General features: G+C 42.8%; 1 protein-coding gene across 1 annotated transcript in view; it reads right to left on the bottom strand.

Annotated features, from left to right (window-relative positions):
• IL2RG (interleukin 2 receptor subunit gamma) overlaps positions 1–17,286 on the bottom strand; it is a 30,606-nt gene extending 13,320 nt beyond the window's left edge. The window contains exons 1-4 of the mRNA XM_063431521.1: positions 17,013–17,286; positions 6,854–6,944; positions 4,866–5,044; positions 486–634 (exon numbers count right to left, since the gene is read on the bottom strand). Coding sequence (XP_063287591.1) covers positions 486–634; positions 4,866–5,044; positions 6,854–6,944; positions 17,013–17,082 — 489 coding nt within the window. The 5' untranslated portion in view covers positions 17,083–17,286. The remainder of the gene's footprint in view (positions 1–485; positions 635–4,865; positions 5,045–6,853; positions 6,945–17,012) is intronic.
• Between the last annotated feature and the right edge of the window lie 8,634 nt (positions 17,287–25,920).

The following is a 25,920-nucleotide window of genomic DNA, read 5'->3' on the forward strand; positions in this document are numbered from 1 at the left end:
AGCTATTATGTTTGGAGTTTTCCTTTAAAACCAAAACAGCCTGCATTATTTTTTCTACACTCCAGAGCCCTTCACAATTAGCACGGTTTATGAGAAATCTGAAAATCTTTCCTTCAGTTATGGTGTTTTTTTTTCCCATTAAGCACACACAACAATTAAGCAGCATTACAATCACATGACTCTCAGTAGACTTGATTATTAAACAGTCAATTATATAACTCTACAATAATCCCATCAGCACGTTGGCATGTAACAAAAAAAATTTCAGCTATTAATGGCAACTGCAAATGCTAAGAAAAAAAAATAAAATTTCTACGCTAAACGTCAGACATCCAAAATCAATTAAAGAAAAAGTGAATAAGATACATATGGTTATGCATATTTTTCGATCAACTCGTATTTCAGCATTGCTGTCTGAAACACAAAGGCACACAAATCAACACATTTCAGATCAGAGACATGGGTGAACATAATGTATGTATTACCGTCCATGTTCTATCTGTCGAGCTTTGATATTGCACTTGGAACTCAATGCATCTGTTGGGATAAGAACTGTTAGATACATCCCATTTCAGAATCAGCTCCATACTACTTGTATTCGAAACTTGCAATCCATTGGGGGGATCTAGCTTTACTGAAAAAAAAAAAAGAAATGCATATGTTAGCGAGTCTTTAATATGTTGTACTATAGAGACTGCAAGAGCAATTCTCTACTTTACCGTTTCTGGTCTGAACACAAATCATTTCTCTAAGTATGAAGTTTTGTATTAGTTGCAAAAGTCTGATAATGAACAGGTCACCCATTTTCTGTTTAGGCCAATATATATTAATTTATATATTTAACTCTGCTATATGTATTCATTTTGTACACTGTCTCTGTATTTGGTTTTCATTTTCTTAAAGGGACACTATAGTCACCAGAACCACTACAGGTTAATGTTGTGGTTCTGGTGTCTATAGTTTGTCCCTGCAGGCTGAGCAATGTAAATGCAGCCTTTTCAGAGAAAAGGCAGTGTTTACATTGCTGCCTAGTAACACCTCTAGTTGCAGTCACTCAGACGGCCACTGGAGGTGCTTCCTGTGTTAGTGCTGCACGGTGTGCAGCATCGGCATTCAGCATTTCCATGCTGTGCATGGATGTGCTGAATGCTCTACATAGAGATGCATTAATTCATTAATTCAGTGCATCTCTATAAGAAAATGCTAATTGGTGCATTGTGGTGTTTTACTGCACATGCACAAGAGCCTTCTAATGCTTTCCGGTGGGAAAGCATTGGATGGGCTGAGATGGTCAAGATTGATAATCTCAGGCATGGAGGTCCATTCCAAGAGCACTACTAACAGGTAGTTCAAAACTATTACTACTAACAGGTAGTTCAAAACTATTAACTACTAACAGGTAGTTCAAAACTATACAAATAGTAAAAATGAATGAAGTGCTATAGAAGTATGGTATATAAAATAAAATATAACATGCAAAATATATCAATTATTATTATTATTATGTTATTTATATAGTGCCATCAAATTCCGCAGTGCTTTACAATGGGTGGACGAACAGACATGTAGTTGTAACCAGACAAGTTGGACACACAGGAACAGAGGGGTTGAGGGCCCTGCTCAATGAGCTTACATGCTAGAGGGATTGGGGTAAAATGACACAAAAGGTAAGGATAGTTTTAGACTAGTGACAGTTGCAGAAGAGGAATCAGTCTGGAGCTATTAACAGTTCAATTGATACGCCTTTATGAAGAAGTGAGTTTTTAACGATTTTTTGAAGGAGTGGAGACTGGGTGAGCATCTAACGGAGGAGGGAAGCGAGTTCCACAGGAACGATGCAGCCCTTGAGAAATCTTGAAGGCGAGCAGGTGGGAGTACGGACAGAAGATAGACGTAAGTCCTTACCGGATCGTAAGGGCCTACGTGGGACATACTTGTGTATAAGGGAGGATAGATAGGTGGGAGCAGCATTATGTAGAGATTTGAAAGCAAGAACCAGAATTTTAAATTGAGCCCAATACAGGCAATGTAGGGACTGAAAGAAGGGTGAGGTAAGGGAGGTGCTTATCAATGATAAGAATTTTCAAAAGAAAATCAGCAATACAGAATCAGCAATACAGAATATATAAAACTCGTGTATATATTACATACAGTCTATAATACACATGCCAAATTTAAAAACATTACCTATGATTCAAAGGAAACAATGCATTTAAACACCAAAATAAAAATAATCCAATGTATTTGGGCTGAACAATATTCACTATGTTATGCTAAAATCCCTGATTGAGTAACTGTGAAAGATATAAAGATTCTTATCTGTTGTGAGCTCAAATGATCAAAGTCACTCTAAACAACTCCCGTGTTTGTAGCAGTTATGGAAGTCACATCAGCAATCTGAGGTATGGGACAAATACCAGAACTCACAAGAGCCGAAGTAGTAGAAAAATAGAAGGAGCTCACTAATCGGTAATCGTTCGTTGCAGCTCCTACACGTTTCGTGAATACACTTCCTCAGGTAGCACAAATGATACTTCGCTATACTTCGAAACGATAGGTGTCATGAAGTAGAGCTATTCTCTACGAAACGCGTTAGACAGCTAGAACAGTAAGAAGGAACATCCACACAAGTTTTATCCAGCCAGGGTACCTCTGCAGAAGAACTCACCTATCCCAGATCCCAGGCGCATTACTGACACCGCCGCGAGAGCAGTGCTGTTCCCCCGAAGTGAGGCTCGAGGTGGAACGCACTGTGGAACGCACGCCGTCCTCACCGGCAACTAGGATCTGGGCAAGAGGATCACATACAGCATCCGGATCCATCCATACTTTTTAATAAGGTGGTCTTGCATTTTTTACCCATAATAGACTGGCACTAATATTGTGGATGTGCTATTAACTTTATTTTTTGAATATTTGATTTTTTAATTATATTTTTAATAAATAATATTTTTATACCTACAGTTGTTTTTAGCGATATATATTTATATTGCCTAATACAAACTAGTTTTATTGTACTAAGCCTATTCACTCTAAGAAACCATTTGTTTGAATAGAAGATATTGGATACTTTGTGACACATTTTAACCATTTGGTTATTGTATCCTCTAAATAGATACCTATTCCTTTTTTTCTCTGTAACTGAGTATTAAGGTTACATTTTATCTCATTTTCTTTTTATACCTTCTCTACTCACTTGGGTCCCACATAACTGGGTCTAATCATACAATTAAATCAGACGATTAAGGGTTAATCCATACTAAGCATATCAAAGGACGTAACCTGCACTTTACCTGCACTTTAGATTATTATTTTTTCATTCTTCAGTTCAATTTGACTAATTTTCTATTCATTCTCATTTATTTTATTTCATTCACACTACTAAGTAAGCTCCTGGATAAACGGTTACTATCTTGCATAGTAGCCATCATCTGTCTACACATACACACATACATACAGACAGACAGACAGACAGACACACACACACACACACACACACACACAAAGACACATACATAAATAAAAACAGACAGGCACACATACATACATACAGACAGATAGACACAGACAGATACAGACACACACACATACATACAAACAAACAGACACACACACACATACAGACACACACAAGACACACATACATACAAAGACACATACATACAGACAGATAGACAGACACATACATACAGACAGACACACACACACACATACAAGACATACATACAAAGACACATACATACAAAGGTACATTCATACAAACAGACAGGCACACATACATACAGACAGATAGACACAGACACATACATACAAACACACACAAACACACACACACACACACACACATAATATTTAAGTCACCCTCATGTTTCCTACCTTTTAGGTGCAGGAGGGTGACTTTCCCTGGGGTCCAGTGGTGGCTCAGGCTGATGGGAGTCAGAGTTCCCACTCTGACTCCCTGTTCTTCCTCCTGCGTGGTTTGTGTGTGTGTTATCTGGGAGGAGTGACCGAGGCAGTCACTTCCTTCCAGCAGTGATGATATCATCACAGGGGGCTCGGTGGCGCTGTTAAAGCGCCCAGCGCTGACCAGGCCCCCTGATAATCCATCTCCATCGGGTGGCCCTGACAGCATGAGCCACCTGATGGACCCCTTGGACGGCGGCCCTGGCCCATGTGGAAAATGATGATGATGGGCACCCGGTCGCAGGGGACCGCAGGGCGCCCGGGCCCCCTGGAGTGATGGACCCGGTCGCAGCTGCAACTGCGGTGTGTACGCCAGTGCAAACAGATACACACATACTGCCACAGATACACATACACACACAGATATACACACATACTGCCAACATAAGGATACATACACATATACTGACACAAATAAACATACACACTGACACACAAACAGATGCACACACATACTGACACAGATACACATACACACTGAGATACAGACACACATACACACGGACACACACACAGATACACACACACACACTGACACAGATACAAGTTATTATTTCAATACTTTTAGTCACCCTCCTGGTTCCATATCTTTTGGGTGCAGGAAGGTGGCTTCCCTGGTGGTCCAGTAGGCCCTGCTGGCAGAGGATGATAGGACTCTGCGGCTGCACCTTCCTCTCTGTGCCTCCACTCTTTTCTTTTAACTGGGAGTAAGTGATTTGCTCTCAATTCCTCCCAGTGCCATCTGACAGGAGCCGGACACACTGTTAAAGGGCCGAGGTGCCCAAACGGGCCCCTGATCTGTAATGCCCATCATGTGTGAGGGACACCCAATAGGCACCAATTGAGACAAAATTACCAACCGGGACAGAACTTCCAAACCGGGCCACTAAGCCAGTACATACCGAAATTTTGTGGTTGACTGTATTTTTTTTGGACAGTTTTTTCCAAGTTGCTGCTGATTAGCAAGGCAGTGAATGGTGTGAACGTTTCAATGGGTTCCTGGATCCAGCAGCCAACATGTACGCTTTCATTTAGCAGGTACTTAGGGCAAAGTACAGCTGAGTCCTCCTTATTATCAAACCTGAAACAGAGGGAAGGCAGATGAAAGTTTAAAGTCATGTCTGACATTGTGGGGTCTCCATGGATTTTGGGGTGTTTGTAAATTGTGTGTTTTTCTGTACCCGGAGATAATTGAGTTTGTACAGTTCCCGACTCAATTATCTCTCAGGCACAGAGGGCAGGAGTTTATCGAATGTATTGCTTGCATGTGCTTCTACCCCTCCCTCTTTTTCCGGTCCTATTGTTTCTCCAGCAGGATGTTGTCCCAGGGACACTGCCAGACCAGTTTAAACTGGCTGCTTTGTCCCTCCTCAATCTCCCATCTGCCCTTGCTATTGGGGGGGGGGGGGGAGGATTGCTATACTGCTCTTTGGATTACTATACCTGCTATACTCTCTTGGAAGAGAGGTCTTCCCACTGAGAGCTGGATCTAGGTGTTGGTCCAGGGTGTGAAGGGACGGCGAGACCCCAGCCAAGCTGCGGCGGCTTAGGGGGCTACAGTGGTTATGGTGTCTCAGAGATACTATAGTACAGTACTCAGAGATAATAGGAAGCGAGATTGGCTGAGGTACCCAGTCGGGGCGCCAGGCGGTCCGCCACACCTCTTATCTAGGGTGTGAAATATTAGCATAGAGGCAGACATGTCATTTTGTTCACATGCAGTATGGTAAAACTACAAACTTGGTCAAACAGTCTGCTTTTTAGGCATTTGTAAAGAGTTAGATCAGAAATGCAGCTTTCTAGATATGCCACCATATGTAAAAGTAAAGTCTTTATACAACATAATGCAGTTAATATTATTTGTTTTACACTATTTTATACTTTTCAGACAATGACAATGTGCCAAACCATGTGACCAATCACAAGTTTAATCGAACACAGCAGGTGGAGATCTCTAGCATATGAAGTTCAGGAGAATTTTTTTTTTTTTTTTAATACTGTGTGGGACTGAAAATGCGTCCTAGGTGGCTAGGCACAAAACACACAGAATATGTGCAGAAATTGCAGAATTTATATGTATAGTAAATTGTAACAATTTTGTTCTGAAAAGAAGATGTTTGAAGAATTTCTGCATGGCTGCAGAACCAATGAACTTCTCTTGAATCAATTTGAAGCTCGGTCACATGATAAATCTACACAATGAATTCTACATCTGTAGCATAAGCAATAATGAAGATGTGTGACTAATGTGCAAAGTTGGTTGCCAAAACCAAAATGGCTGCCAGACTATGTGACCTATGACCTTCAACTTGCAAAGGATATAGTGCACCATAGTTATCAACCATTGCGCCAGGTTTTTATGGGTTTTTAATAAGCAGTTTTGTTTTTATAGGCATTTAAAAAAGTTTCATAGCAAAATGTTGCACAAACAGTTTTAAGGCACTATAACCACTTCAAACCACTAAAGTCACCTTCGAATTTACTAACTAATTTTTTCTGTAACCGTGTTATTGTTGGATTCCTTTACCAAACAGTGAAATATGGCGAATTAAAAATTAAATTAGAAAATATGACTAAAATAGCTTTATTGAAATAAAAATGTTCGAATCAACGTTTCTGGCCTTAAATTTAATTTTCTATTCAATTTCTACTTTAAAGCAATTCACAGTTTGGTAAATATTACGTTCGAATGACAGTGTTTTGAAAACGGCAACATTTAAAAATGAAGGCAAAAGCAGGTGATTTGGACAAAATTTATACTCAGGTATATTCACAGCTTGACTATATTTGTGCAGGTTTTTTTCCAATTCAGTTTTTTTAATTCACTACAATTTGATGTTATTGCATAAAACTCTCTGTAAATGAGCGTGTTTCTTTGTATTTCACATACCAGTATTTCAGAGTGTAGTTTTCCTTCTGGACCCCGTGCTGATGCCATAAACAAGTTACTTGCTTGTGCTGATTCACTGTACACTGCAGATCTGCAAAAATACAGGGCACAATTATACAATTAAATAAGAACATAATATGAATGTCAATTTTTAAACTACGGCACCCACAGGATATTTTTAGCAATATTTAAATACGAACAAAGTAATAAAAACTACCAGTATTTATCAGAGGCGGCTCTCTAATTAGGCGGTTTTGGCGGCCGCCTAAGGCATCGTGCTGTGTGGGGCCTCGCGGACGCCTAAACCGCAATAGGGCAGACTAACATGTTGGGTCCTTGAGGACCGACACAGGAGGGGGCCCAGCGGCTTCCCCTGTATGCCCCTCCTGTCAGTCTTCAGTCTGCAGCTCCACCGGGCGAGACCTTCACCATGTGGTCTGCAGCTCTGCATCCGGCAGAGCTGCAGATCAGAGAGCCCACTGGACCACCAGGGAGTCTGACTGCCACCACTGGACCACCAGGGAGTCTGCCACCACTGGACCACCAGGGAAAAAGGTACCTGACACCCACCCTGTCACCCTATCTGCCACCCCCTCACCATGTCACCCCATCTGTCACCCTGCCACCCCACCTGTCACCCCATCTGCCACCCCACCTGTCATCCCCTCACCCTGTCACCCCATCTGCCACCCCCTCACCTAGTCACCCCATCTGTCACCCTGCCACCCCACAACTCACCCTGCCACCCCACCTGTCACCCTGCCACCCCACCTGTCACCCCATCTGCCACCCCCTCACCCAGTCACCCCATCTGTCACCATGCCACCCCACCTGTCACCCCATCTGCCACCCCACCTGTCACCCCCTCTCCCTGTCACCCGATCTGCCACCCTGCACCACCCTCACCCAGTCACCCCATCTGTCACCCTGCCACCCCACCTGTCAACCCCTTCACCCTGCCACCCCCCTCACCCTGTCACCCCATCTGCCACCCCCTCACCCAGTCACCCCATCTGTAACCCAGCCATCCCACCTGTCACCCCCCCACTCAGCCACCCCACCTATCACCCCCTCACCGTGTCGCCCCATCTGCCACCCCCCTCACCCAGCCACCCCACCTGTCACCCCCCTCACTCAGCCACCCCACCTGTCACTCTCCCCACCCAGCCACACCACCTGTCACCCCCCTAACCCAGTCACACCACCTCACACTGTCACCTCCCTCCCCCTGCCACCCACCTGTCACCCCTCTCTCACCCTGCCACCCCACCTGTCACCCCCTCACTTTGTCACCCCCTCACCCTGTCACCCCACCTGTCACCCACTCACTTTGTCACCCCCTCACTTTGTCACCCCCTCTCACCATGCCACCCCCTGTCACCTCCTCTCACAATGTCACCCCCTCTTACTCTGTGACCCCCCACTGTCACCCCCCTTACGCTGTCACCTCACCCTGTCACCCCCCTCACCCTGCAACCACCCCACATGTCACCCCCCTCACCCTGTCACCTCCCTCACCCTGTCACCCCACCTGTCACCCTTCTATCACCCTGTCACCCCCTCTCACCCTGCCACCCCACCTGTCACCTTCCTCACCCATTCTCACCATGCCACCCCACCTGTCACCTCCCTCTCACCCCCTCACCCTGTTACCCCCCTCTCACCCTGCCACCTCACCTGTCACCCCTTCTCACCCCACCTGTCACCCCCTCACCCTGTCACCCCACCTCTTACTCTGTCACCCACCCTGTGACCCCCCACACTATGTCACCCCCCCTTACTCTGTCACCTCACCCTGCCACTCCCCAAACAATATGTCACCCCCTCTCAGCCTGTCACCCCACCTCACATTGTCAGCCCCTAACTGTCATCCCCTCTCATCCTGTCACTGCACCTCACATTGGCAGCCCCTAACACTATGTCACCCCCTGTCACCTCCTCTCACCATGTCACCCCCTCTTACTCTGTGACCCCCCACTGTCACCCCCCTTACGCTGTCACCTCACCCTGTCACCCCCCTCACCCTACCACCCCACCTGTAACCCCCTCACCCTGTCACACCCCTCACCCTGCAACCACCCCACCTGTCACCCCCTCACCCTGTCACCTCTCTCACCCTGTCACCCCACCTGTCACCCTTCTCTCACCCTGTCACCCCACCTGTCACCCCCACTCACCCTGCCACCCCACCTCACACTGTCAGCCCCTAACACTGTCACCCCACCTCACACTGTTAGCCCTTAACACTATGTCACCCCACCTCACACTGTCAGCCCCTCACACTCTGTCACCCCCTCACACTCTTTCACCCCATCACACTATGTCACCCCCTTTCACTCTGTCACCCCCCCTCACACTAATGTCCCCCCCTCTTACTCTGTCACCCCCTACACAATGTCACCCTCCCTCTCACACTAGGTCTCCCCCCTCTCACAGTAGGTCTCCCCCTCACACACTAGGTCTCCCTCCTCTCACATTATGCCACCCCTTCACACTCTGTCACCCCCCTACACAATATCACCCTCCCTCTCATATTAGGTCTTCCCCCTCACACACTAGGTCACACCCTGTCACCCTCCTGTCACCACCTCTTACTCTGTCACCCACTCTGTGACGCCCCCACACTGTCACCCACCCGTACTCTGTCACCTCACCCTGTCGCTCCCCACACACTGTCACCCCACCTCACACTTTCACCCCCTCACACTATGTCACCCCCTCTTATTCTGTCACCCACCCTCTTACTCTGACACCCCCCTCTTACTCTGTCACCCCCTCTCACTCTGTCACACCCCTTTACTAATGTAACCCTCTCACACTGTCACCACCCTCATACTCTGTTACCACCCCTCACACTATGTAATTTCCCCCACACACTCTGTCACCACTCTCTGGGCACACTGACATACACACGGTCTCTCCCTCCGCACACACGGGCACCACTCTCCGCACTCGGGCACCTCCCTTCATTCTCATTGTCCACTCTGGCACCCTCCTGCTCTTTTACACTCACCCTGCCACAGTTACCCCTTTACTCACCCTGTCACCCCCTGAAGGCAATAATTATACACACTGTCATAAAACATAGCTCCGCCATAAACTCAGTGCCAAAGGTCACAGGCAGTAAACAAATATACACATGCTCAGAGAAACATACATACATATACAAGGATACTCACTGCCAGACACACACTCTCAGGCACACAGAGGTAGACAATGCAACAATGTATACATAGACTAGCTCTCTATATCCAGTGCTACAGGTTCCCTCTTCAATATATCTATAACTTCTTATACACACAAATCAACTGCTATTTTTTCAATAATGGTGTTAGTGGAGGCCTCATGTATGAGTCTCGCCTAAGGCCTCGCCAAGTCTAGAGCCGCCACTGGTCTTTATAGTCCTTATTATTTAGCATTATATTCATTTTTTGCTGTGTTTACTTATCTACAAATGTAATAAACGGATTACCCAAAAAATTGCTGTAGACCGATAGAGGATCTCCGGAGACAGAATCAAGTTTTCTGTCTCCTCAGATCGACTCCCATGAGCTTACAATTGAAAGGAACATTATGCATTAAAAAACAAAAATGTAGAAGAGGAAAAAAAATCTAAGAAAATTCCACGGCTTAACTCAGACAGAGAACGTCCGGTACTATGAAGGCTGTAGTGGAGGTAGGATTCTAAAACAGTATTAGGATTGTTCTTTTAAATAAGTGATTTTAGGGTATAGATGGTCACAGGTGAAAACACTACTAGTTATAATTACATATTACAATGTCCACATTCCTACTGACTGTCATTTAGACAGCCACTAGGGGTTGTAGACTGAAACAGATTGAACAAATTTAATGTATTTCATGTCTTGCATTGTGGGAAGTGCTGGATTCAATGTTTCTCCTAGAGAAAGCATTGGATTGGTGGATCATTGCAATAGCCAGCATTCACCGTAGCTTTTGATTTGGACAAACGTCATGAAGCTTGATCTCTTCACCGTTGGAGGATTGGGCTGCATTGAGGAGTCTGTCTTGACGCTGGATTACAGATTAGTTTCATTGTGATTTTAAAGGATATTATCTAGAACAACAAGGGACACCTAAATTCAAATGGTTAAACGAACGTAAGAGACTTTTTGGAAGCTTGGGTATTTCAAAAACACAAAATGATTAATGTTAGATTGTTTTTGCTCTCTCCTCTTTCCTAATAAATAAATTTGCCACCTTGAACTTTTCACAATTCAACTTGAGCATGAAATACTATTTTTGTGGTCTTGAGTCACACCAACAATCTTTAAACAGAAACATCCCATCCATCAAAAAACAGACAAAAGATACAGACAAACAGAACTGCACAAACTTTCTTTTTATCCTGTAACCTCTCTCTCTGCTTCCTGTTACCTTGAAGCGCCGATAGTGTGCCAATAACGCACTAGCTGTTACTGTTTTTTTTTGTTTGTTTTTTTAAATATTAATAATTTTTCATGGTGTTTGATGGTATTTGCAATGCAGCCCAAATGAAGATGCCTTAGGTAACTCTTACGTTTATTCCAGTCCCTGTCATATCCTTTAGGGGGCAGTGACAGGTAGGCTGTACATTTTTGATACACCGCCTGTCACTGCCCCCTTGCATGCTGTGTGTATTGGAGAGGGTCCTACTGAGGGAGTAAATAGAAATAAGATGTCATAATCTAACCATCTCTCACCACTTTATTGTCACAAGGAAGAATTTTTATGTCTTAACAAGACGCACATAAATAAGCTCCTTTATGGGCAGTGGTGGTTGGTCCAAGGTGGCCACCCAACTTTCCTACACAGTTTTTTAAGGCAAAAAAAACAAATCTGGATTTAGTTTAGGATTAATGATTAAATGTTGGTGTGAAAAAGGAAGCACGTCACATAGCTGAAAAGAGACAAAGTTCAACCTTTCTCACATTTGGTTTTGCTGTTGATCAAAAAGACGTAAAAAAGCCCAGTCTGCTTCCAATCTTGCAATAAACTAAGAAAAAAATCCTTATTTACCCCGAAATGGCTTTTACCCCACTAATTAAAATATTTTTCAACACAGGGTGTTAGATGCCCCAGAAATGGCCTAACTGCCTTAGGCCTGACATTTACACATGTCACCCCAGCCTGGGATCCTGACAAATTTGTCCTGTTTGTCCCCGCTGCCAGTGGAGCCTCTGGCATGACAGTCACCTGACTTTCCCACCAGGATTCTTTTTCATTCATTTTTTTCTTTTTACTTTTTATGCTCAGTTAATCCTAAATGAACTGTTTTCTTAAGTTACCATACTACGTACGTGCCTCTACCTGCCATGCCAAGATCATGACCGCTAGCTCTGATGCCCACCTAGACTAAGACCGGGATTTTCCTGGAGACCATAGCTCCAATTTTGTTGCCCATCCACCTTCCTCCAGCCCCTATCTTATAATCTCAACCCATGCCTAACAGTGAGTAGTTGTATATATGCACGATGATCTACTATCGAAGTCTATTCTATTTACCAATATAGCCTTTTATAGTCGCAACTATGTTTTAGCTCCAACATTCCATGCTAACCTAGGGGATCTAACAAAGCCACGTTCCTCTATACATACAAAAGCAAACAAAAACCCCATAGTGAGTTCCCCAGTTTTAATTTTATACTTTTTATATGTTATATACCATATCTCGATTAACTTTTTATAGTTCCTCCATTTTGAGGCATTATTTAAAAAATATCACATTTGGATATAAAACCTTCAGACATTCTTAGTCTGCTCTAACAAGTACTGACATCACCTACAGTGACCTGCAGTGTGTGTACGAGAATAATATTCTTATTTTCTGGCATTATATGTCTGACACATAACATATTGACTTTGGGCCGTCAGACCCTGGATATCCTAGAAGGCAGGCCAATGTATTGTTTTAGGGCTGTCTGACTAATAATATCAGGGGGTGGTGGTGGGTCTCTTTAACGTGATATTGCTTCCTATACACTTGTATCTATAGGTTTATGGTGTTGAACTTAGGTTGACAGATCCCAATAACGTATGGGTCAGAATCTAATTTTAGGGGTAATATCTGTAGGGGTGGAGAGGATATGATGTACTTGGATGACAGCAGAACATAGTTTTTTTAATTTATTATTTCTATTTTTTTTTTATTACATTAACTATGTATATATAGTCAGCCACAAGGTTCCTTTAACACTAATACTTGCTAAAAAAAAATTAAAAATCTATGCGTACTATTTCCACCTGCCCTAAGAAAACTCTCTTACGTGAGGCCCTAATTGTTTTTTTTAGATATTATTTTATAGCAAAAGTTGCCAATGACCTGTTCTCAGCCATATCTAAAGATTACATCTTTCTGCTGATTCCCCTGCTATGTTGAAATTTTTGAAAAGGAAAACGATAGATCAGCAATGACTCAAATATAACAAGCTGCTGCTTAGAGAGTTCCTTTAATTCTAATTCTATTTAAAGCCAGTGTGCATTCTGCCCGTACAGTCCTCGTTTACACTGCTCTTCCTGCCGAGCACACATCTTTCGAAGTCAGTTCCCATGCCAACTACCCTGTATTCTCGATCACCCTACCTTGATTGGAATACACCTTAACATTTAACACAAGCCGAATTAGCCCATCCATCTCCAGCTCACACCACTGATTCCATTCACTAAATCCAGCAGCTTGGCCAGCACAAACTGCAGAAGCTAGGTTGATCATTGACCAAATGGTAGTGGGTCTTCATCATGTTTTCTCCATACCAGGTGCTGGATTTCAATCAGTAAAAAAATGGAAACATCTGGTGATGGTTATGCTGCTGTGGTCCCCACGTAATTGTTTTGGTCTTTTTTCCCTTATAATGCCCAGTGTGACAGAGCGCCTAAATGACAATACCAGGATATACATATCCCAGATTCAGAACAGCAGCCGCTGCGTAGGCATTTATTATTTGTCCTGATGTCCCTCTAAGATTAATGAAACCCTATGCTAACTCTATCCGCAACCCCAACAAAAACAGAAAGTTATAAAAATCTGAAATGCCAGTTTTTTGTTCAGCGCTTAGCGGAGCCACACTCTTATAGTGGATCGGAAGTGCAGGGTTTAATGGTTTAAAGATTTTTGGTGCCTAGTGTGACCTCCACCTGTATGGAGGGTTTTGCACTATAGGGTCAGGAATAGAGTAGACACCAATGAACAGGTGTTAACCAGAGGCACAGGATACATTGTGGCAAGAGACACATAATAAGTAGAATAGTCGAAGATATTCCTTTCTCCTCATGAGAACAAACAACCACAAACTTACACTGACCTTATTTTCATATAGTGATGAAAGACTTACGGCAGAGCCTATGGAGATTTTTAGATCCTACTGCAGTTTGTTTAATCAGTAAAGATTTTAACACGGGTCAAAACATAAAATCCAAAATTATTTCATCAATGCAATGCTAGGAGTGACCATAACTCATATGGATCTGGGTACAGTGACCGTGGGAATTTTTTTTTAAGTCAAATGTTTGTCATAAACAAGCTACAGTATCATATTTTACAGGATGACTCCACAGCTTAAAGCCACCACATTGGCTGCAAAGTCCAGATAGTAGGACACGCAGAAGAATCACCTTGAATATCAGAACAGAGGTCAGCAATGGGACTTCGTGTCTAGTGATTCCCTTGTTGTTCTGGTAGCAAGTGAAGCTAACCCATGAGTAAATGCTGCCATGTATGATCAGGAAAGGAAGTTTAAACATTACATCTCTTTTTACAGGAAGTGTTTAGGAAGGGCGTATAAGTCACATACAGGGAGGTGTGACTAGGGCTGCATAAACACATTAATTTACCTCCTAAATGGCAGAGAAATGAGCAGTGAGACTGGTGGGGCATGATCTATACACCAAAACCACTTAATTAAGCTGAAGTTGTTTTGTTGCCTATAGTGTCCCTTTAATTATGGAAAACGTTTTGGCTGCTTGCTGAATGCTAAATGGGAGATCACTGATTGGTTGACAATTTTACAGTGCCATGCAGTGGTTATGGTGCCAGGAGTGCCCTGGTGCATCCTCTCCCCCACCCCAATTGTATGTAATGAAACCATTTGAGAACATTTTGATTTCTTACCTGAGGTCCATTAGGTGCTTCTCCCTGACCCCACTACTTCCAACACAGAGCTGGAAGCTCCAAAGGGGCTTTCGTTAGCTCTCCTGAGTATGCATGTTTTATGTATGTTTACCTTTTCCTCTATTACATGGTCCATTTTCTCCTGGTCTACATACCAGGTCACTGTACGTTCTGTGCTCAGTCCTCTTAAAGGTAAATAAAGGGATAATTCATGACCATTGGGTCCTCAAATGCAGAGTTCCAGCAATGCCCAAAATCTTACAACTACCACTCCCCAACTACCATGGCTCCGGCAATGTCTGGTACAAGCATGGCATGCCAATCTCTGTAAGGAGCATTTTTAGGCAGGAGTACGCAACCCTTATATTATGTACTACATCTCCCATAATTCTCTTACAATTCTAATGTTGACAAAGCATTAGAGGAGATGCTATCCACAACATCTGTAGTACCAAAGGTCGTCTACCCCTGATTTTAGAGACTCTTACAGTCTCCTAATAAATACTGGGCCAATTAAAAGAGATTGTTCTGTCTTTCAATCCAGCTCATGGTTAGAGCCTGTATCCTGCAGGCAGCCCCACATGCAAGCTCCGATGTTACCCTGTGTGAAACAGCAAGATCTGATAACACTAACGCTAGAATAAAAATACTTTCTCGCTGTGACCATTCTGAGCAGTAATTTGGCAGTTATATATCACTGACACCTACAATGGGATAGCATAAAAGTCATCAAACAAGGATAATCTACTAATGAGAAACGTTAGATCACAAAACATATATCATTATGACCACATGTTATTTTATTATTATTAATTAATTTTTTGTGGTAGTGGAAGTTCCCTTAATTCAGCAGTCAACTCAACGCTCAAGTTTTAGTAAGATTTACAAAAAGAGTGGGCTAGATTCTCTTACTGACGATTCCATTTCAGAGCAGTTTTAGACTGGTTATTATACAGTATCATTACAATCACTCTCACAAAATGTCTCCATCACCCCCAATTCTGCCTCCGGGGGGGGGGGGGGGAATATAAATATAGCTAGATTTGTATGGAAAGCACCTAAATATATTGTCTAAGAAACACACATTTTGTTGTTATGAGGAATATTAAAAGGCACAAGATGCTATATTTAAAAACTGAGGATATGGAAGACTGAGGGTTAATGTGGAAAATAAATACTTTTGCCAAAATCAACACTATGGTCTACAGCAGGGACAGGCAACCTTCGGCACTCCAGATGTTGTGGACTAATTCCCCCACAATGCTCTCACACCCAAAATGCTAGCAAAGATACATGGTAGGTGTAGTCCAAAACATCTGGAGTGCCGAAGGTTGCCTATGCCTGGTCTACAGTTTCAGTTGCCACATTAATATCCATCTACCAAAAAACGTCCAAGAATGTGGAACTATTTCTTGTGTTATGGACGTAAGTAAAAATGGGACCTGGGGTGATAACTGAGGGTGGGCTGAGGACCGCTCCTTAAATACAATTTTAAAATAATGCAGTACATTCTGTTATATTTATATTAAATAGATTAAGTAACAGAACCTCAGGCATTTTGTTCATTTTGCACTTTAGATGCTGTACGTAATTATTCTTTAATTAATAAATTTTACACACATGTAGATATTTGGGTAAGTAACAAATGTTCCCTCCCTGCCGCCGTGACTCAATATCCCCGTAACTGGTGTCAGCAGTATTGACACAACTGGGAAGGGCCCCATGTGGCCCATGGGGGCCACAGGCATCAACAGCCCCCCTGAACCACTGGGACACCAGCTGCACCACTTGTACCGTGCCTGAGCAGCACTCAGTCATTACATGGGGCAAAATTCATCTGCTACTTTCACCCCCCAAAAATAAAAATATATGCGAGTGCTTTTTGTAAATGGTTTACATAAAGGTCAAGAAGTGATTTTTGCAATACTTCTGTTAATATATTTATAGATCTCTTTACATATCTGTCTGTGTGCTTTACAATGTGTCACACGTGCGAAGTATGATCTGTGATGTGGTCATTCGATGTAATATAATGTAAAGTTTAAACTTTACCTGTCTCGTCTTTGCTGTGAACGGATGAACATAGAACTAAGAAAGTAATGATGAATTGAGTGAGTCCCATTCTGATGATAAATGTAGGTTTCAGCTCTGCTCATCCCATGCACTTATTGACTCTTCATCCACCGATTTCACTTACGCCTTATACATAGCCAATATTGTAATCAATTGGCGTATAGCCTTCTTGGACCGTCCATCTCACCTATTGATTTCACAGTCTTTCTTGATCTTTCTCTCTCACAGCACTAAACGTTGCTCGTTCACCCTCATTGCTTGCTTCCTCCTGCTATTTTGGTTTCCTGTACACTCACTGCCGGGTTCTTACGTCTGAGGATGTATACAGAGTTACATTTAAAAAGTATGAAACGTTCTGAAAGCACTGACAATGGTAAGCTGAGGTTTGAAGAGCAAAATTGTGTTTAACTCTGTTGGATAAAGCTGTAAAGTAGAAAGAAAAAGTATTGGAACCCTTAAGAAAAGCTAATTCGAGTTGGAAATTAGAAAACCTGGTGTCTAAATAATGAAACAAGATTGGAGGTGTTGGTTAAAGCTACTTTGACGGATACAAAGCACTCAAACGTTTTGAGTTTGCTATTCACAAAAAGCACCTGTTGATGTGGACAATGTCTTGCAAAAGAGAGTCCTCAGATGTTCTGCAATCAAGAATGGTTACGTTTTATAATGCTGGAAAAGGTTACAATGTTATCTCAACGAGCTTAGATATTCATCTGTCCACTGGTAGACAAATTGTCAATAAGTGGAGACAATTTAGTGCTGTGGCTACTCTGCTTAAAAGTGTCTTTCCAGCCAAGAAGACTCAAAGAGCACACCACACAATTCTTTAAGATGTAAAAAAAGGAACATATACATAAAATATTGAACAGGCATGGTGTCCATAGCAAGACACCATGAAGAAAGCCACTGCTTTCCAAAACAAACATTATTACATTCCTGAAAGATCTCGTTGACACTCATTGAAACTTCATTTTATGACCAATTCATGCAACTAATTCCAAAATATTCACATGCCTTTTCTTGTCTTTTCATATAATACTTTTGTTAATAAACGAAAAGATATTCAAATATTACTATGAATCTTAGGGACGTACCTAGAGCATTTGGCACCCGTGGCAGAACCTGTGCTTGGCACCCCCTTCCACCCGCCACACTTTAAAATGTAAAAAACATCCACAATCTTTTCAAAATCTTTTTTAAAAATGTCACGAAAGTGTAAATTTTGGAAAAAACCTGTCCTGCCCCCTTCTACAAAATCCCTGTCCTGCCCCTTCTACAAAATCCCTTTCCTGCCCCCCGTTCTACAAAACGCATGTCCTGCCCCGTTCTACAAAACCCCTGCTCCCCCTTTTAAAATCTCCTGCTTATCCCCCTTTATACAAAATCTCTGTACCCCTTCTACAAAATCTTGCACCCCGCTTCCATAAAATTCCTGCACCTCCCTTCCAAAAAAAACTGCCTCTCTCTCTAAAGCCCCTGCTCAGCCCCTTACAATATAATTCATTTTTTTAACACAACAATATTAGCAACAGTCTACAGAGTCTAGTCCCAGGCACATAGTCACTTGCACACAGTCACAGGCAGTATCCCCCAATCACAGGCAGACTGTCAAATACACACACACACACACACACACACACACAGTCACAGGCAGACAGTCTCACACACACACACAGTTATAGGCAAGCAGTCACAAACACACACACACACACAGTTACAGGCAGAAAGTCATACACACACCCACACACACAGGCAGACAGTCACACACACACACACACACAGAGTGACAGGCAGACAATCACACAAACACACAGACAGAGGCAGACAGTCACAGTCAGTCACACCATCAGTTACAGGCAGACAGTCACACATACACACAGCCACAGGCAGACAGTCATACACACACACACACACACACACAGCCACAGGCAGACAGTCACACACACACAGTCACAGGCAGACAGTCACACACACACACACACACTCTTACTTACAGACAGTATGGGCTGGAGGAGTGGATCAACTGAAGTTCCTGGAGTCGGTTAGTTCCTGCTGACTGATACTACAGGGGGCCAGTTGGCTCTTAAAGGGCCCTACCAGCCCCTGTTTAGTGAGTATGAGGGAGGGGGGTTTAAATCATGTATAATATCCTGGTAATGAACACACACAATATGATATATATTGTTTGTCAGATTGTGTGTGTGATTTCTGGGATATTATAAATGGTTTGATGGTGTCAGGGAGCCGCATGCAAAATGCGTGAGTCTCCAGGAACTATCAAGAGATTTGGGATGTCTGCCATGGCACCCCGCTACTGAGTGGCACCCGGGGCGGACTGCCCCCTCGCCCCCCGCCTTCCCCTTAGTATGCTGCTGATGAAACATATATGTGAACATATGCCTCTTTAAAATGAGTAAAATCGTTAAAACATGTTTTGCTGTTAGCACACTGTAAAATATGCGGGTATTATATGCGGGTATCTTAAAAGGTTGAGATTTTTCAATTGACGGCATTTACTGCCACCTGTAACCTGTTCAAGAAGGGGGAGAACCCTTTTAGAAGACGGTGGGATGACTGTGGAGGGGTTGGGGGATTTCAGTGAAAGTATAATCATAAACAAATAGATGCTGATGAGCCAGATATTCAATTTGATGCCGCCACATTACATTACTAATTTTTAACAGAAGCTGCCAGATATCAAATGAAAAAATGAAAAGCATTAGAATCGTCCTCTTTCCTTTACTTACTGTAAACTGAGATCGGGGGCGAATGAGCCCTTCATCAGGGCTTCAACCTCTAAGGCCCCCTTATACCACACCTATGACTGTCAAAATGTATCCATTTACAAAAACTCTTACTTACTTTGAACTTTCAGTATGAATTTGACACAAAGTCATTAAATGTGAACTGTATTTTTGTTAGTGGTTTTGTTTCTTTTAATAACATTAAATAAACCCTCAGAGGATATTTGTGCGTGTGTATGTGTGTTCATAAATAACATCATTGCCTCCATCTTGCTTATTTTTTTTTTACCAGAAACAATAAAACTAACCTTCTCAAATCTCATATGAGATGATATTGCCCTGCAGACGAGAGAATTACGCAACATGTTCAATACGATGGAGTCCCCAAAGTGTTGCTCATTCACACGGAAGATGACTATCTCGTTCGTCTTCGTGACTTTATTTGTGAAGTCAGAGCCAATCTAACTGCTCGGAGGTCAAGTCTAATAACTATCAATTCTGAAATTATTTCCAACTACATGTACTGTTTTTCTCTGTAGCACTGAGATGGAAATTGGAATGTTAAATGTTTGATATTTTACAAAGTGGGGACAGTTATACCAATTGTTATATGAATCACATGTGGCTGAAATTATGGTATAAGAAGATGTGAAGAAGGTTGACTCAAACTTTCCATTCCAGATACAAGACGTCATTATTGATTCCTCTTCGTAACACAAAGAGCTGTTATATTTATTTTATTAGAAAAATACGCCCCCACACATTGGGACTCTAGTCAGGCCTCAGTATGAAAAAGTTCATCCAAACCCGATCAGATACATAAACATTTTGTATTTGTTATTCTCGCATTGAGCTAAAAAAAAACAGACACGCAGGGTTATTATCTAAACACTGTGAAAATGGACGAATTCCGACATATTCTGGTTGGAATTTGGTTGGGCCGAACGAATTTGCAGCAAACACCTGGATGGATTTGGTACTAAAATTCAGGACCAAATACATTCGGCAGGATGCACATTTTTATTCACTTGCCTTTTTTGCACTTTTTGCAAGTGGATTGATCATTTCAAGTACTATTTGCCAGCTGACAATAAAAAAAATGTGGAGGATATTATTATGTCCCTGCTGCATAAATAATACTTAGCGCTTATAATTCAATTCTCCTCTAATTCATATAACACGATCTCTATGATACACTGTATCCACTTGTCAATTCATGATGGAAACTGTAAAATCTCCAGGGAAATCAAGCAGAAGAGAATTCCTTCACAAGGAAGTACATTACATTTTATTTTGGAAGTATTGAATAAAAACATAAGGAAGCGTCTCACATTCCCTTAACAGTGAGTCTTAATAGCAATCACTCACAATAGCACTTTTATATAAAGGTTGCAGTGTCAGATACAGGGGTTACTGTAACAGACTTCCAGAGTATGAACCTATGGCACATTCGGAATCTTTGCTACCCTCGCTGTATTACTCCAGGGTCCATACGCTTTATGACCGCTGTGCATAGTGAAAAAAAATCATGTAACCCTGATTCGCTCTCTCATCCCATTCCTTGCAATATGAGGGCACATGACGTGTGATTGTCCTTTTATCTGGAAGTTTAAAAATTTTAACTTTTATAATGCAAAATGAAGCCAAATTTAGTTTTAACAGGTTTAGCTATAAAATAGAATGCTTCAATCAAACTTTAAGAGGGTGAGAGGAGGGAGGGGGGCAAGTAAGTAGTATGTGTATAGGGGATGTTTGTAAAGGGAATATAGTGAGTGTCTGTTTACAGGGGTTGTAGTGGATGTGTAAGAAGTTTTGTGTATGTTTATAGGGGAAGGGGATGCATTGTGTGTGTGTAGAGAATGTGTGACAATGCATGGGGAGCTCTATTGTGTAGACTGAGAGGGGGGCAATTTATTTAAAAAAAATTTTTAAATAAACTGAGTTTAATCCCCTCTCGCCCCTTAAATCCTAGTTACTGTTCCTTGTGCTGCAACAAGGAAACATGACCGTACATTCAAACTTGTTTATATTTGTTTTGGTTTGTTCAAAATGTTTAGAAACTCGACAGAACAGAATCGCATACGAGAAAATAATGTTGCATTACCAGATAATTACTCTACCTGTATATACCTCTCTGTATCACAATGTATTTTTGAACTGTTTGCACTTTGGCTTTTGCATAAGCCCACGCAATACCTTTTGTGCAACATATGTGTACTTGTCAATTCTGCCAACCGAAAAATAAAGAATAAAAAAAAAAAAAATTAAAATAATACTATTTATTCCCCCGCCCCACCCACATACTTCCTCCTTCTTACCTGTCATGCTGATACCTAATGGTCCAATGAGAGATTCTAGTCTGCACCTCTCCAGGAGCAGACTGAGTGTACTCTTCTCAAGAGCTCCAGTACTGTGTAGTATCAGAGAATGTCCAGAAACTTGTGGAGAAGTCTGCACCCAGCGCCGGCGGAGCTCCAGACTAGATCCTCTCTGCCTGTCACTCCCACAGTAGGCTGCATTGGGCCAGTGCAGGACATGCTTGATCTTCCCTTTCGGCCAATGAATGCACACAGCAAGGACAGTGTGATTGGATAGCATTGGCCCTGCATGGACAGGCAGGGGAGATCCATTGTTCTCCCTTGTTGGCCTTCGCCATCTCAGCCTGATGGTCTGTCCACACCTGTTTCTGTGTTTATCACAGTTTGTGTGTGTGTCTGGCAGTGCATTTCTGTATCCGTGTGTACCTGTGTGTGTATACTAGTCAGTGTTTTTTTTAGGATTGTAGCTGCCCTAGGCATGACGGAACTTGGGCATCCCCAAATTTAAATTTGCCCAACTCCTTCCTGCCAAGGCCACACCTCTTCCTGTTAACGACTAACACACATTTTGACTGACAGAGACACACTGACACACACTAACAGACAAGCACACTCTCAGATACTCTGACATACACACACACACTCACTGATTTGACACAATCTGACAGACACACACAATCATTCAGGCACACACTGGCAGATGCACACAACATGACAAACAAGCTCAATCACTTAGACACACACATTCACTGACAGATACACACACATTCACTCAGACACAAACTGACAGATATACACAAACATTCACTGACAGACACAAACTCACTGACAGACACACACACACTCACACTGTCAGATATACACACACACTCACTGACACACACACACACACATTTTCCCCTAATATTCACAAATTTTTATTATTATTTTTTTTATTTATTTAAATCCACTTAGCCTCCCTACTCTTGGGAGAGCTGGGTGGATTATTTACCTGGGCTCCAGTGGCAGGAAGGCAGGCGGGCGGGCAGCCAAAGTAGATGGCGAGGGAGCTGTAATCTTCCTGCTCAGCTCCCTTGCACTCTGAATAGTAATGTCGGGAGCCGGACTGACGTCATATTCTGGCTCCCGGCACCAGGGCCATCTTTAATATTGATTGGACCCTGGGCAAAGCATTTGCTTGGGCCCCCTGGACCTTTTACACTCTCTCCAGGCGTGCAAACAGTTATCACCCTTAAAGCGGCACTATCATGCCGAACTTACCTTTCCTCAATCTCTTCCTCTTCTCCCCCTCTCTCAGGATCTGTTATTCTTTTCTTACTGTCTTCTTTAGTTTTCTTTAAAATCATAAGACAAAGTAGGGGCTCTTTGCCTTATGGAGGATTCCTCCGCTTGACCAGCTCTGACCAGCGGAGGAGCAAAGTGGGCTTCATTTCCGCTGGTCAGAACAATTTTCCCATGATCCCTAGCTTTCCTCCCTGTTCCCACAATGCTTCCTGTCAGTATTGCCGAACGTCCTGTCACTTAGACAGAACGCCGGCAAAACTGCCGAATTGCATCCTAACAGAATGAGAAGAGTTTCTCCATTGGTGTTAGGATGCAATTCGGTACTTTGTTCGTATCGGAATTTCATTCTAATGAATGAAACTCCGATCCTATTGATTGCTGTGGCTGCATCTTGCAGCCGCTTAGTAGATAACTCCCTAATTCCCACGGTATCAGGGAGCTATCTACTAAAAGACTGAAAGACCTAAATTGGTCTTTCAGCCACATTTACTAATACTAAGTAAAGATTACTTAGTATTAGTAAATAATATGCCCCTACTCGCTATACCGCGAGTAGGGGCATGTGTAGTAAGCAGTGAGCAGCCTATAGCTGCTCACTGTAAAAAACTAAAACCTAATAACCTCCCCCCCTCCCCCCCTGCGCGGCTGGTGTCCTGCACCCACCCCGGCGCGGTGGGTGGGGGCCCTAAATAAAGATGGGGGGACCTACTGTCCTCCCCCCCTGGCCCCCACCCCTGCGCTGTGGGTGGAGGCCCTAATAAAATAATAAGGGGGGGGACCTACTGTCCTCCCCCCCTGGCCCCCAAAGAGCTTTCCCACGCTTGTAAAATGACACAGAGCACTGTGATTGGATGGCTTGAAATTCATCCAATCACAGTGCTCTGTGTCATTTTGCACAGTGTGGGAAAATTCAAAAGAACTTTCCCACGCTGTGTAAAATGACATAGAGCACTGTGATTGGATGGATTTCAAGCCATCCAATCACAGTGCTCTGTGTCATTTTACAAGCGCGGGAAAATTCCAAAGAACTTTCCCACGCTTGTAAAATGACACAGATCACTGTGATTGGATGGCTTGAAATCCATCCAATCACAGTGCTCTGTGTCATTTTGCACAGCGTGGGAAAATTCCAAAGAACTTTCCCACGCTGTGTAAAATGACATAGAGCACTGTGATTGGATGGATTTCAAGCCATCCAATCACAGTGCTCTGTGTCATTTTACAAGCGCGGGAAAATTCCAAAGAACTTTCCCACGCTTGTAAAATGACACAGATCACTGTGATTGGATGGCTTGAAATCCATCCAATCACAGTGCTCTGTGTCATTTTGCACAGCGTGGGAAAATTCCAAAGAACTTTCCCACGCTGTGTAAAATGACACAGAGCACTGTGATTGGATGGATTTCAAGCCATCCAATCACAGTGCTCTGTGTCATTTTACAAGCGTGGGAAAATTCCGAAGAACTTCCCCACGCTTGTAAAATGACACAGAGCACTGTGATTGGATGGATTTCAAGCCATCCAATCACAGTGCTCTGTGTCATTTTACAAGCGTGGGAAAGTTCTTTGGAATTTTCCCACGCTTGTAAAATGACACAGAGCACTGTGATTGGATGGCTTGAAAGCCACCCAATCACAGTGCTCTGTGTCATTTTACATAAACGAGGCTAGCAGGGCCTTTTGGGGGAGGCATTTTTTGCCGCCCCCTGGAAAGTGCTGCACAAGGCAAATGCCTTGTTAGCCTCGCGGTAAATACAACCCTCATACTAATGTGTGTGTATCCAGTGTGATTGTTTGGAGTGCATATCTCTCTGAGTCTGTGAGTGTATTTCTCGGTGTGTGCACCATGTGACAGTGTCTGGGGTGTATATCTGTGTCTGGGATCGTGTCTGGTAGCCTCAGTTTAGCTGGGGTTTCTAAACAGATATAAGCAGGGGATTTGCCAAGGCAAAAACAGGCACTATTCCGAGGCAAAGTGCTAAATAAGATGCAATTTCTATAGAAACCTAAAAAATATCTCTCATTTAACAATTTACACCCAAAATAAGATTTTGCCTTGATAAATCTCCCCCAATGTGCCTTAGTGGGTAGCATTAACCCCTTAAGCACCAAATTTCTGGAATAAAAGGGAATCATGACATGTCACACATGTCATGTGTCCTTAAGGGGTTACATTTACATTTAACTATAATCAAAATGTCACATACGTTCCTTACTCATTAGCCCATTATGGATTACTAATCCTATTTATATTTAATTATCTCGCCATGCCAAGTATTCTATATTAGTTAAGCAAAAATCACTGAAGGGGGAAATAAATGAGCTGTTCGGGGCATTATCTACCGTGTAATATACCATCTCCAGTCATTATTGCTCTGTAATAATAGTACGTAGACACAGCGATTTGCTATTACTGATCAGATATTTACGGAAGGTGATGTTATTCACTGACACTGTAACACAGACACCGAGTGAAACAGCTCCACTTCCTGCCAGCTGGGCACGAAGAGTGCCAGGGAGGATAAAACAGCAACAAAGGAT

This window comes from Pelobates fuscus, chromosome 9, assembly GCF_036172605.1.
Source record: "Pelobates fuscus isolate aPelFus1 chromosome 9, aPelFus1.pri, whole genome shotgun sequence".
Lineage (NCBI taxonomy): Eukaryota > Metazoa > Chordata > Amphibia > Anura > Pelobatidae > Pelobates > Pelobates fuscus.